Raw genomic sequence first — 15,080 nt, 5'->3', positions numbered from 1 at the left:
TCAGTAGAGCCCAGCCTTGCCGCGTCACCAGGGGGAGTGCGCCGGCTGCTGTTCCAATCCCGCGTCACAGCGCCGCCAAGTGAGTGCGGCTGCCGGCGCGTCTCAGAAGCTGAGGGGCTGTTTTTGCGTCGCTGCCGTCGTGCGGCGCCGAGCCACAGTACGCCCGGCGGGCGCAGCGCTGGAAAAGCCGAAGCGCGCAAGCCCGGCCCGGCCGGACGTCCCCGGCGCACGGCTCAAGCCTGGGAGGTGTCGGCGACAGGGACGGCGGCTCGTCGTCCTCACTGCGTGCAGGGCGGTGGTGACGCGTCTCTCTCACTGTAATGCGATGGCCCGGTCCGGTGGCAGCGCGTGCAGCCGGTGGCTCGAATCTGGCGACAGACGCGCGGTGCGGGAAGTCGGCGGCGGGCGAACAGGCGGAGAGTCAAACACAAACATCGCACAAATATGCGCGTGGAAGACGCTGAAAAACCGGGGTGCAGCATTCCAGCCACACACCTTTGACAAAGAAGCCCGGATAAAAACGGACGATCCGGTCAAAAGACGGAGATGAATTTATAAGGAGAGTCGAGCCCGTGCTAACAGAAACATTCTCCGAGACCGGCGTACAGCGGGACGGGATTTTTCACGCAGGGGTGGCGCGGCTCGACTCGTTCCCGACATTACCAGCTCTCAGAGCCCGTCAGGGCCGGAGTCAAGACATCGGCACTGGTCGGCCGCCAGGAGCAAAATGAAAGAATGGTTTGCGCGCGGCGAAGCACCGCCGCTCTTGTATTGGATAGACACGGAGTTAAAATTGGCCTCAGAGGTGGGGGATTGGTGGCAATTCCAATTCCGCATTCTTGCAAAATTGGAATTCATCCCCTCGAAATTAGCCCTGATTTTTGGTCACCCTCTTGACTCTTTGGGCTCGGGAGAAGGGGTGCCCTCCGAGCTCTCCCGCTCATGGCTACGTCACATCCCTGGTAGCAGCATTGCCACATTATTTATTGGCAACACGATGCTGTGAGATCCAGGGGTGCGGGGCGATGGGGATGGAGGTCGTTGAGAACTCATAGCAGACGGAAGAACATCGCAAATTCGAATTGTTTTGACGTATCTGACAAATGGACTTCCCGTCAGGGGCATTCTACGGGGTTCTGCCTTCTCTTCTCCTAGCTGCTAATGCTTAATCAGGAAGTACTAGACGGTGGGAGGTCCCTCCCCCCCCCCCCCCTCCAGGATTACGCGGCGGCCGCTGGTGACTGATGGTTTCGGGTGTCAGGCCACGTGACAGCGCCTGGGAGGGCGGAGGGCTGCACTGGCGACAGTGGTGCGACGGACATCTGTCAGAACGAGGGTGATTCAGAGGGGCGGAAATACCAACGACGCCGAGGGCCAGAGGAGGGCGCCGGCGACAGGTGGGCGAGGTGGTACGTCATCCATCACTCTGAGGTCGCAGACTGCTGAGTGTGCTCGAGCCGCATTCAGTGGCACAGGATAACATAAACATCCGTCCGCGGTTGTTTATAGAAGGATTCGTTCCTTTTAGCGAACGAGACTTGGCAGTTGCCGTCGGTGATGGAGTGGTAACTTCAGGAAAGTTATAAAGCGCTGCGTGGTTGACTTCATTTCACGCTGTTTTATGGCAATGCAACTTCAAAAGAAGTGTCATTGTAAAGCGTACAAATGTTTAGTATTTCTCTCTATTTCCCGGAAACGTATAATATTTCTCGGCGAGCTGCACGTCTTTAAAGCGCCCTGGCCTATTCCTCACGAGGCATCAGTCGCCAGTACCGAATATCATTTTTATTTATATACGAGGTTTACCTACAGGTCAGGCAAATGCGTTACGAGATTCTGCCCGTTTCTTGCAGGTTAAACTTGCACCTTTGTGCAAGTTAAAGGGAGTGCTCCACATGTACAACGTTTTTTCAACTGAAGCGCCCCATTTTCAAGATAATTCTCTGATGTTTCACAGTTTGCATTTGTTAAGGCCTTACATCTGTTTCTGAACTAGGCGCACGCGAAATTGCGCAGACCCATACCATGCCCCTTAATATCAAGTAATCCAAAGATGCATAACGTCATAGAAATGTCACACGGACTTCCCTCAATGGACATATTGTGGTCAAGGTCAAAACACACGTGACCATTGGCTCATCCGTGCCTGGAGTGGGTCAGCACGGATACGGATCGTCGCCTCAAAGAACGGCGGTTGGCTTTCAACACGCCTGGTGCCATAACTGCAAGCTTTGAACACGAACTTTTTTGTCATGCATAATACAGGCATTTGGGCAATTCCACAACTTATGACGGAAAGAGGACTGGGAATGGAACAGTCTTGTAACCGAGAATGTAAATGCAAGCAAAAAAACATCCTATCACGGAAAAACATACAAAAACACCACGAGAAAGGCCCAAAATACGCGCTTATAACGAACATCGATTAGTTTCACACGCATCAATTAACAACCAACGTTGTGGCGAGTTGAAGCATAACAATTCAGTCAGCCTGTCCCCTACAGTGACAGCTCTGACATGGCCAGCCTGGCAGCGACTGTCTGGCGTTATTAAAACATATCATGACGCAATCAAACGATGACGTATTGATGAGCATGTTTACTAAAAAGTGCAATGGTGTTGTCTACAGGAGTTTTGTACTTCAAAGCGTATCAGTGAATCTTTTCCATCATACCTGATGCTTGCCTCAACATCTTCAACGAGGAATATTTCCGCTTTAGAGATGCCAGGCGAAGAGGATAATGGTGTTGAACATTCGCCCAAATACGCATGTATCATCGCGATCCTGCTGCTCATAGTGTCTGTGAAATGGATAGGAGGCTGGAACAATATACCATGGCGTTCAATACCTGCCGTAAGCCCCCCCCCCCCCCTTCCGGCGTCTGTGGAATCGCAGGATGGCCACTAGCGTCAGCCCGGCCGGCAGTTTATTTGAAATGCTTGGTGCACGCTGCATATACTGTGTAAATGCACATTTGCCCGTGCCAGACTTGACATTGCACGTGCATTAAAGCGGAGCGAGCGGCTTGTATGGTCTTGTAACTATATACGTGTGACACAAACAAACACTCCGCACATGTCGAGTGACGGCCCCGCGTCCAACGCTTTTTGCCATGCAGGCCGGATTGTATGCCACCCGCTGTCGGACTCGCTGCATCTGGCGTTAGCATACGTCGGGGTAGGGTGGACGAGGCGCGATGGGTACGCCCGAACGTGACAGTTTCGAACAACTTAACACGAGGCTTTGATCATGTGCTGTCACGTACACACACATACCCTTTCCTGCCTCGCACCACGGCAGCGCGGTTTGTTACGCAGCCAGTTTGACCGGCGGTAGGCGGGAAGACGCCTGGAGACTGCGACGCTCTCTCCTGGCACCGATGGGGGCCGGACGCGACGCATGCCGCGCACGCGCCGCCCACGCCACAATTACCATCGCGGCCGCGTATGCGTCGATAATGAAATGTGCCGGTGGGGCGGGCCGTCGGTGACGGATGACGTCAGGCGCCCGCCTGGGAAGGACGCACAGTCTGAGCTGGCGGCCCCCGCACGCCCGCCATTGAAGACGACCGTCCGCACGCTGGCGGCGGCCGCGCCGGCACCGGGTCTCGGCCGCCCCGGTGAAGCGCGTGACTGGGAACCCGGCGAACGGATCGCAGCTCACGCCGCGCCCAGGTCGTAAACGTCCGTCAAAGCGCACCTTACTGCTGTGGAAGAGGTCACTGAGCGCGTGGAGTAAGCCAGCCTGGTCGGGTGACGGCGCCCTCAAAACTCTTTCATACCGAGACGGTTCTGGCGGCGTCTGGGGTCGAGTTAGCGTGCTGAGGTCAATAAACATGTCCCAGACGGAGGCGAGGTTCTTGGCAAAAACCATCGCAATGAAAACCATCAGGGTCCTTTAAGCCTATAAAAATAACTTAAGTTGTTAATGTGTTCCATCAAGCCGCTACATGGCAAACCGTTTTTTCGACATGTTGAATGACAGGAGGCTAAAAACTGTTGTCAAAGGTTCACAAGTTTGCGTCATGCCAAAACTCAGACGTACAGCTATTTCATCGTTCCATTCAACCCACCGCTTTAGTAAAGAACTAGTGACAGGTTGTCACGCTTAAAAATATTGATATATTTACTCTTATTTGAATTTAATTTTGAAATAGGTACAGGCATAATAACGACGTAATTACCGTTTTATTCGACAGGTTTCGAAGTTCGCCATGCGAATGAGACAACGCTTCTGCAAAGTAACCTTCAACCTGTAAAACCTTGCTTTCGGCGTCCAGCCGGGCCTTCGAGGCGGCGCGGAAAAGGCGCGCACCGGGCGGGGGCGTGGCGCGCGCCAGCGGTGCCGCCGCCTCACGGTCGCGCCTGACTACGTGCCCTGTTCTGCCTTCACAGACCATCAGCTGTTCGAAGAGGCACTGAACAGCCTATCACGCATCAACATGAACCACTCGTGCAGCGTGCCGGCCGAGCAGCTGGTGCGCGTGAGCGAGGAGTTCCCCAGCTCGAGGCTGCAGTACCTGCCGACCAGCGTGCTGCTGCGCCGCTGCTCCGACCACAGCGGCTGCTGCTACGACCACCAGACGTGCGCGGCCCGGGCTGCCGTCAAGGTCCAGCGCACGGTCATGGTGAGGGCCGCGGCGACGGCGCGCATACGCTTGGGACGGCGTCCCTGCACGGCGCCTGGTCGAGCGGCGGGAGGGCCGCTTTTTTGGCGGTCTCGTGACAATGCTCTCGCGGGAGTTCTCTGTCCGATGACCTGCGTCTTGATCATTGCAAGGACGTTTGGGCATTGGCTTGCCATTGTGCTGGAAGGTCGGTCAGGTTGCTACAGGTCAGTAAGCCACACGAGCTACAGAGTGTGTGCAGGCGAGGTGCACAGGGTGTCAATTTTCCAGATGACGATGCGCTTTTCTAGAGATAGCGGCATACCCAGATTCAGTGAATAGTTAACAGTTGGCAATATATTATGAGATGCACAAGCCAATGCTAGTGTATCCCTCATCGATAATAAGGCAAGTGACCAACTCCAAAGTCGGTCTCACAATATATTATGGCAATATATTATGAGATGCACAGGCCAATGCTAGTTTATCCCTCATCGATAATAAGGCAAGTGACCAACTCCAAAATCGGTCTCACAATATATTATGACAATATATTATGAGATGCACAAGCCAATACTAGTTTATCCCTCATCGATAATAAGGCAGGTGACCAACTCCAAAATCGGTCTCACCCACCGTCTCGACCAATTTCATGTAGCGTTTAGGCCTCTTCTCTCTGACGTGTATGGTTCACCTATGCTCATTTTGCCATCAGGCTGATCTTGTGCATCATTGCAGCAGACCGGAAAAATCCAACAACTCTTCCTTCCTCCAGGTGCTGGACTACGTTTCTGGGCCCTTGTTTCTAAAATATCCGAAGAAGCTGACGTTCGCAGAGCACACCAGCTGTCACTGCGTGGACCGGACGGCATCCGCCTCCTGTCCCAGCACCTTCACACCGGCGCTCAACGACGACCGGTACCAGCGCTGCACGGCCGTCCCGAGCATGCAGCACCACACACGCTGGCTGCCGATCAGGCGTGGCGGGTTCGCAGACGGGGGCCGGCGTGTCGCACTTACCAGACAGGATAGGACAGGACAGGACAGGACAGGACAGGACAGGACAGGACAGGACAGGATAGGACAGGACAGGACAGGACAGGACAGGACAGGACAGGACAGGATACGACAATGACTGCTGACCACGCGAGCCGTACAACACTGACCACCGTCCACAGAGGACAGGCACACGGCAATGACTGCTGACCACCGTCCACAGAGGACAGGCACACGGCAATGACTGCTGACCACCGTCCACAGAGGACAGGCACACGGCAATGACTGCTGACCACCGTCCACAGAGACAGGCACACGGCAGTGACTGCTGACCACCGTCCACAGAGGACAGGCGCACGGCAGTGACTGCTGACCACCGTCCACAGAGGACAGGCACACGGCAGTGACTGCTGACCACCGTCCACAGAGGACAGGCACACGGCAGTGACTGCTGACCACCGTCCACAGAGGACAGGCACACGGCAGTGACTGCTGACTACCGTCCCGCAGAGGACAGGCACACGGCAGTGACTGCTGACCACGCGGGCCGCACAACAATGACCACCATCCACAGAGGACAGGCGCACGGCAATAAGTGCTGGCCAGACGGGCCGTGCAACACTAACCACCGTCCACAGAGGACAGGCACACGGCAATAAGTTCATGGCCAGACGGGCCGTGAAACACTGAATAGTGTTCAGTGCTTGGTTCAACGTCTCTGTTTAAGCAAGACAGATTTTCGTAGGGGAGCGGTTCCCCGAGGTCATGTTATCCCCGAATGTGTCACTCTGCAGCTGTGCTGGATGCCGACCACTGCTCCGAAACAAATAAGGCCAGGTGTCTGGCAGGTAGTGAACAGAGCCGCCGGTGACACAGTTATTGATATCGCTGAACACCTTACAAGTGTTGTAATCAAACATCATTCATATCGCATAACAACAACATAACAACATAACGTATTGATATTGCACAACAACAACGTAACGACAAAAGTGTATGCTGTTACACATAACTACAGATCACAACACATAAAAACGTAACCACATAACATAACTGCAAATTAACTGTTTACAATGTAACTGCATTACCGCTATGCACGTCATTATGGACCGGTCTCGCGTGCCCCGTCAAACAACGCGTGCGTTGTTCCTGTCACGTGGCTGAATATTGAGATGTCACGCGGCCAATTAGAGGTCATCTGTCGATACCGGTAAACAATTCCAACGGCTGATATGGCTTGGCACGCGCACTTTGTCGCACAAAAACATCAACACAAATGTACAACAAAAGTCTAACACCGGATTAGTGGCACTTTTACGAGTATTGCAGGCTTAATGATGTGGCGTGGCATATGGGTAAATCCTTTAACAAAATAACTACTTCTTAACAGTTAAGGCATCCGTCCTTTAAAAATTTGCCCGCACGGAAAAGAAAACTCCATGCTTGGATCTCATGATGGTGACCCACTCTTGCTTTTCAGGACGACGGGCGACCGACGGAGAACAGGCCAGTCGCGTCACAGCTCTCCAGCCAGTCAGATCCGGCGTCGCGAGTACGTGGCTCCTGAGCACAGCCGTAGCTTAGCGTGGTGCATACGTGGGCCGTCATGCCGCTGCTCAGTCCTTTGCAGATTATGCACACAGCACCGCTGGTTTTCGCGTCACTAATGGACGATTAATGCCTCTGTGTGAAAAGCCCGTGGAACCTTTGATAACATCGGAGACATCACGCATTGATTTAATGGAATGCTCGTGGCCGGGTATCACTGAACAGAACATTCTAAAGCGAGCCAGGTCACCTGAGGCTCAAAGCCGGCAAGACGCTGGCTGTATATGTGGGAGCTATGGGCGTGGGAATCACCGGTTGTCGTGCGGATTGTACCAAAGCCCATGCAACTGGAGCTAGGTTCCTGCTGATAATCTAAACAACGAACCAGCCCAATGCATGCGAAAGCTGTAACATAAGTGAAATGTCATACAAGTTTAGTAGTTATAGCTTGTTAATTTTGTATAAGATAGGTGAATTATTTTGACAAGGATTAGAAGTAACCATTTATAATGTATGCGCATATATATATATATATATATATATATATATATATATATGTTATATTCGGCTAATTTCTTAGACCAAGATCTATTCGGTTAATTTCTGCTTTGACACTCTTTGTTAAACACCTGGTATACATAACATGATCTGATCAGTAGAGGCTACGGTTATTTTCTTTTGCTGCGATATATACAGGCTACACACGCCGAATGCACAAATAGAAGAACTGCAGTCGCAATGGGAAGGGTAACAGAGATTGGGCACAACTGGTATTTATTTTAAGCTCAGCCTCTGACGAAAATTGTTGCGGTTTTCATTGGTGCTGACTGCCAAAACTGTGTGCATCGACATGTGTAATATTTTGGCGTGGTACATAGGCATGACGAGCGGCGGAGACATGTAATATTAATTGGAGGCTAACTTTTTGATGCCAAGCTTTTACACACATCACATTTTATGCATAATCGCGTTGCACCCCTCATTTCAAGCTCATAATGCACATGTGTAACAAAACATAAAGAGGTAACCAGTAAAATACAGTTAAGTTAAATGGAGGTGTAGCTGGCGAAACCAGCGGATTGATAGTTATGGCAAGTTTGCAGGCGCTATAAACAGGGCTGTAAATCGTCGCGGCCTCAGCATCACTAAATAACAAGACGCAGTTACTTGAATAAGTCATGAAAACCTGATCTGTTACCGCAAATCATTCATGCCCATGAATCATTTTTGAATTTACAAATCATTTGCGCTCAAAAGATGGTTAAGTGCTCGTGAAATGTAACGCACGCTATATATTCAACTAGATTAAACCACCTCCATATAATGACTAAAAACGTGTTATTCCCTAAGCAACATGTGTTTTGAATTTATTTTCGGTCACATACCTTGCTCACAGCTTCGAGATATGGAAGTACCGATCATGTTACACATGTTGCACTCTACCGCTTTTTCATACCTATGTATTGTTCTGAAATATTATATCTCTCGATGTACAGACTCCGATAGCCAGCAACAAAGCATGCCTATAGCAGTCTTGGCGTATTTGTACTTTTCGAATCTGTGAGCAAGGCACGTGACCGAAAATTCGTGCAAGATTTAGCTTACTGAACTACTAATATTTATATGATAATTGTAATGAAAGCATGTATTTGAATAATCCTTTACGTTAACAAAATGCCATTTTATAGCGTTTGTAACCATCTTCCGACGACGTAAGCAGAGCGGATCTAATAGTCAAGCATTGAAACTGGAGGCGATATCTACCCCTCCAACTACTCCCGCATCCTCTACTGGCGCACGAGAGTTTTGTGGCTGCTTTTGCATGTTTTTATATGGCTGCTCAAGTCCATTTGAAGTTAAACGTGCCTTTCTTTGAGTACGAAACGTTGCAAGATTTGTTTTACTCACTTGGCCCTCCCGAACGCACCGTAGATCCAATACCCAAGACTGATATATGCCAGAAGAGAATTCATTCTCTGGTAGTCATTGTGAGTCCTAGAGCGACAAAAACGGCCCAAACGGCTCAACAGATGTTGCATTGTAAGGGGATCGACTTAGCCCCGTCATGGAATTGAATTGAAAGACATTACGTGAAAATGGGGTCAACGCAGCATATATAAACTGCTACAAAAGATGCAGTTGGAGCACCCCGTCTTCTTTGCACATTAAGGGTAGCCGTTTTTACGTTTTTTTTTGCGCATTCCCGTGCAGGACTACCCTCTTTGTCGGTAGGGGTGGCCCAACCCATCTTGATTTACCCCCTCATTTTATGGAGAGAACATGGAACGGCGACATGGAAGTCCTAGGTCTACTAACAATGGTATCACGATTATCACTTGCACGAGGGTCGGATCAAGTTCTCTCTTACAGCTGATCTGTCAGGTGGTGACAAAGTTAAATAATGTCTTTGTTGAGCCAATCAGGCTTCGTATAGGTTTGAGAAGCAAACCTAGTTTAGGCCGAAGAATGTCACCTTTCGCTCCGGCGGATCACATTAGATCACATGAGGTCACATGGGGTCACCTTACAATCTGTTATAGCCTTGAATGTGGATGACTTTGCGCATAATTCGTTATGCACGACTGTGGCATGGATGTGCTATAGAAGGGTATCCATGTCATGATCAGCATTTATAATATATTTGCTTTTTGGGTGTTTGATTACCTACGTGAGAACCAGTTGAGTGCTTAGAATTGTCATGACCACCGTGTCTTCACAGCCTGTATCTATCGACTGCCCTTCTGTATTTGGTAAAACTCGCTGACCTGTCGTAAGCATCCAATTTACATTACGACTGCACCAAATTATTACACGATACATTGTAATGCTTAAAGTTAGCCATGAGTAAATACGCGCAAGTGTCATTAAGGATCAGAACATCTGAACTAGCATTCGCAGGCGGTGGAAATGAACAACGATGACAGAATGTGGCTCGCCCTCCCGCTCCAGGTGCCGCTGTCCGAGGGAATTCGTGTCCCGCCCGATGCCGGACGGCAGCTGCAAGTGTGACTGCATCGACGGCAACACGAAATGCATCAGAACCAAACGAGGCCAGACATACATCCGGGAAGAGCAGCATAGGTAAAACATCAGGAAATGGATCAGCGTATTTTGAAGGACTGTGATAATCCTTGCAGGGCCTGAAAAACCTAACTGCTTAACCAAAAATGTGCCAACGGCATGGTTCACGGGCTTCAAGCCAGCCCGCCACACATCTGCATGCTCTTGAGAGAAAAACAAAACTTTTTTAGGCCCGCAATACTGGAGATTCAAGGCTGCGAATGGGACGCAAGGTTTAAAAACCGAAAACGTATGGTCATTAAGTTGACCATTGTTACTCAGAATATTAGGTAGATGGCGTGCCACCAGAGACACATACCCAATATTCTTTGTCTTTGTAACACACAATATTTACAGAATATACACCGCGACATAAACCTATTCCGAATAGATAATTATTAAACGATTTTTTGCTCAGAATGCTCATAAATAAATAGATAATAAATCAAGTAATAATAAATCATAGCATAATTTCTGGTGACAATCAGTGTTCAAAACAAATAGACGAACGGATTAAAATGTGGCATGTTCGGCTGCGTTGTAAATTACTTATCGAACTAATCTGGATAACCAATGATAACATTGGGTCTGCCTACACTCACCATTGTTTCGGATCGCCGAAGACGAAGCCATATATATATATATATATATATATATATATATATATATATATATTTCTCATGTTGCATATGCATTGTATATACATATGCACACATGCATATGTGCAGTGTTGCATATGTATGTGCTTGTTGCCTTGGTGATTGTGCACGTGCTGTTGGTGTACATGCTGTCGTGGATGCTTTCGTTGCTGCACGCTGCATGCTCGTGCATGCCTTGGCGATAGTGCACGTGGTGTTAATGTTGCATGATGTATTGGCTCGCATGGTTTTTGCTGGTTGCATGCTTTCGTAGGTGCTTGCCATTGCTGCATGCTGCATGCTCTCATGCTATCTCCCAAGGCTGCATATTGTGTTTGGCCAGTTGCCGGTCAGTGAGTCCTTTGCATGTGCTTCAGAATGAGTATCTAATACGACTGCGTACTACTTCCGATAATCTACAGTTTGGCCGTCGGCAATATACATATATATATATATATATATATATATATATATATATATATATATACACATGCGTACAGCTAGGAGCTGGTCTGATGGTAGGGTTGTAAATGCAGCATATGTAAAAAGGAACTGGAAGTAGTAAGTAGTAAGAAGTCCAAGCAAGTTCATTGATTTTAAAAAGGAGGCCAGCATGTGTGGTTTGGAGGCAAGGTAACTACTACATGCATGTATTGATTTAGCAGGCAAACGATGAAATTTGCATGTTAGCACAATTATTTTGAGTCATAGTCAGACATAACCAACATCCCTCGCACCAGGAAGCATGGTTAGAAGATATAAAGTAATCATGTCAAAATGTCATGAGAATGCGCAACATGAGTGTTGGATCACGCCGTTGAAAACCGAACTGCTGCTGAGTGAAGAAATGTACTTTCACCAGTTGACAGTAACGTAACAGGCATGGTCGCGACTTTTATCAGGAATTGACCTGCACTACGAAATGAAAATGCCCTTAGAACAGAACGAGTGGCACTGCTGCCGAAGTGTTCATAAGGTTGCCTTCCTGTTTAAGGCGCTGTTATAGGTATGACTGGGCTAACATTTCCAAAAGTTTATTCCCAAAGTTTTTGACATACTTGGTGTGGTGAATGACCATTGACTTTCATTTTCGCTTTTTTAAATCATTCATTTATTTGGCCACCATGGTTGTGTCAATGAAATAACATGAAAACTTAGGCCCGGTGTGATTGTAAACTTAAGCCTTATCTTTGAATTTCCAGCCAAAAATATTGGGTTGTCCTTAACTAGCATTGTTTGGAGGGTATGAGGGAGTCCAAAACGGGCAGGACCCTTACCGGGGCTGTCAGAAAAGAACTACAAATCGGCACTCCCGCAACGAATCCGTAAAGCGATACGGTATGCGCCTCGAGGAGCCCAGGTGACGCCACCGGCCACTCGGAACTAGATCCTGACTCATTGTCTAGAGTCGATGACATCAACACAGCAGGCATCTGTCGGTCCGGAAATCCCAGGGGCCCGACAGCGAAGATTACATGCAGGACCTGAGGAGGGCTTACTCACTGTCAGGTTTGGACACATGCAGACACATTGAAAACATCGGACACATTAGACCTGGCTACACTGCACACCTTGCTTCACCATATCTGGTGCTCGCTTCGATACCTTCAAATATGAAACGTTCCGTTTAAGTCTACTTGCATACAGCTTGAGATGATTTCGTTCGTTCCTCTGAAAAAACCGGGGTTAAAGCCTTAGTAAAGATGACTTGGTTCGTCGAAATGAAATCAAACCCGTCATTGCGATGTCGTTATCGCAGTGATACAAAGGCTTTGAATGAAACAAATACATGACGAAGGTATGAAACTATATCGCGTCGCACGGATGGGCATTTTGCAAGATGAGTTGCGGGAAAAGGATCAACCACTCACACGTGTCGGAAAATGCCCCAAGCCTGGCATAACATCTGGGGCCCTCCTTGACGTGACCTGCTTGACGCGTACGCCTGAAAAATCTGGGACCTTGTCAGCAGAGTTGGAAATGATGTTGCCGCCTCCCTCAGTCATGTTGGAAATTTCACCCATCTAACACCAAGTGGTAGACACGAGGGCGAGCCAACTCTCTCACGTCACCTGTTGCGTTGAGTTCTCGTGCGAAAGAACACTAGTGGAATGCAGGCTGGAGGGACAGGACCGTGGCGCGATGGAGTTCATCAACACCTTGCTCTGTCAACTAACTCACTTTGAGCCAACGAACTGCTCGTTTCACCACACTTCGCTTCCCGAACCGTCTGCCAGCGCGTGGACCCCATCACGACGGGTTAGGGCAATGATTTGAACACGATTGGGCCGGTGTTGTGGCAGATTAATGCATATGCTATGTGATAGGTCACATAAGCCTGGTCAATAACACTTGTATCTTGGTCGATAGCACTTGTACTTATCAAAGAAAAGCAATGCACCGACTGCCATATTTGACCTGCGGACCGACAAGCACAGTCATTATGAACTATCGGTGGCGAACAAGGCCCACTTGGGAGACGATGCGAACATGGCGAGTTATTAAAGGGCGTGTTACGCAGTGCTATGAGGTTTTGAACTGAAACAGCCACCTTGAAGATCATTCGGTACAATTCACAGCCATTCTCAAGACCTAACCCCCTTTAGTTCCGGAGCTATACGGTCGCAAAGATGGGGAGTCCTTTCCATAAGCCATGTGACGATCAAGGCCATTAAACATGTAATAGTCAAGTCGTTCATTTCCGGCGTTCGTGAGCAGAATTTCCAGACATAACGGCCGTCAGTTGGCTCATATCAATGCTGTTGTCACGGAGAAACCGAGAATATGTGTTGAAGAGTATGTCACTGGTTAAGTGAGCGTTCATTATCACATTTGACCTCCGCTTCAATATCTTCAACTGTGAAACATTTCTTTTAAGAATAGTTCGGTACGCTAACACATGGCAGACTCACCGCACGAGCTTTAAGGGTCGCACGACTCCCGCGTTTCACATCTGTTTCCTCGTGCCCCCTCCACCAGGTGCATCCTGAGCGGCGAATGCGACCCGCCCGCCTGCGCGTACGGCAAGTACGGGCGGCGCGCCAGCCGGTGCCCGCGGCGGCGCGAGAAGCCGCCTGCACGCTGGCTCAAGTTCACCGTCTGAGGCCAGCTCAAGGCCGACCTACACGGCCGCCGACGGCGTGTGTCTGTGTGTGTGAGCCTGTGACGTCATCGGGACACAGCGCGCCGGCCGTGGTCGCCATGGCGCTGAGGTTGCGGCGCCCGCCGCCAGCGCCGGGCGCCTCGGGTGGCCTCAGACCGCTGTCGCAGTTGCGCCAGCAGTGCGTGGAGGAGCTCATCAGCGGCTCATCACTTGCCGTGTTAAGCCAGTCCGGCCAGTGACTAGAGGGCTGGGAGCTGGCCCGGCCCGGGAGTGACTGTCTCCACGGTGGTGCGCCCAGCGCGCGGATCCCGAGCGGCACCTGCGCGGTCATCCACGCAGCTTCAATGCACAGGAGTTGGCGCCATGTGCCATGACCAGTGATTGTTATCCACTCACGGATTCGCTAGTGGATGGTTCGTTGGATGATATGCCTATCCACCATGTAGGTTATTGCCGCACTCTACTAAAGGCGTATGACTATGTCCCAGACTGCGCTTTGAAGGAAGTGGCTGTTTTCACTCGCCGTTAGGGTCATCATGAACATTCTCTTGCTTGCCGTACGCCCAGCGGATTTTGTGGATGCCAACATTTAATACATTTCGTATAAAAGTACCTACTGTGAGTTTTGGGTTACGATTTTTGATGGAAAACGGAATGTATCGCAACGCGTTCCGTCATAAGACACAGCTGAGCGTGTGTGGCACATCGTAAAGCCTTAACGATCTAAATTGTGTTCACATCATGTCGAGGTGCATACTGCTTCAACCCTAAAGCGAATGCAGTTGACCACCACTGAAACATTGATGGCACTGTTTCGACGTTTTGAAGATGTGGAGGTGTCTTCGAGATAGCGCAGCGTCCGCATGAGCTGACTCAGATGGCACTTCAAAAGAAGCAAGTAGTGCTGGGCATTGGGCGCTCCTGAAGCACTGCAACGCCGTTATGGTTCGAATAAGACACTGCGAAATGCTTTTGCGCCCGTTGAAATGCTGAGCGTCTCTCCAACCTTGCTCCTCTGATCGGAATGGGGTTTCCTAAAGCGTGGTGAAAATCTTCAGAGACACTCCGGCCTCATGAAAACAAATGGGCTTTCCAAAGAAACCAAGAGGATATCTGCCGACAAGTATT

General features: G+C 49.6%; 1 protein-coding gene across 2 annotated transcripts in view; it reads left to right on the top strand.

Moving 5' to 3' along the window:
* LOC119091283 (uncharacterized) overlaps positions 1 to 13,976 on the top strand; it is a 39,664-nt gene extending 25,688 nt beyond the window's left edge. For both annotated transcript variants that reach the window (XM_037213975.1, XM_037213974.1), the window contains exons 3-7: positions 4,396 to 4,628; positions 5,383 to 5,525; positions 7,084 to 7,155; positions 10,101 to 10,232; positions 13,829 to 13,976. In XM_037213975.1, the coding sequence (XP_037069870.1) occupies positions 4,396 to 4,628; positions 5,383 to 5,525; positions 7,084 to 7,155; positions 10,101 to 10,232; positions 13,829 to 13,952 (704 nt within the window). In that variant the 3' untranslated portion in view covers positions 13,953 to 13,976. The remainder of the gene's footprint in view (positions 1 to 4,395; positions 4,629 to 5,382; positions 5,526 to 7,083; positions 7,156 to 10,100; positions 10,233 to 13,828) is intronic.
* Positions 13,977 to 15,080: the final 1,104 nt, after the last annotated feature.

The sequence above is a fragment of the Pollicipes pollicipes genome, unplaced genomic scaffold, assembly GCF_011947565.3.
Source record: "Pollicipes pollicipes isolate AB1234 unplaced genomic scaffold, Ppol_2.1 Scaffold_3447;HRSCAF=4054_pilon_pilon_pilon, whole genome shotgun sequence".
NCBI classification, from domain to species: Eukaryota; Metazoa; Arthropoda; class Thecostraca; order Pollicipedomorpha; family Pollicipedidae; genus Pollicipes; species Pollicipes pollicipes.
The sequence above is the reverse complement of the archived record's forward strand: the minus strand, read 5'-3'. Positions and strand labels throughout refer to the sequence as shown.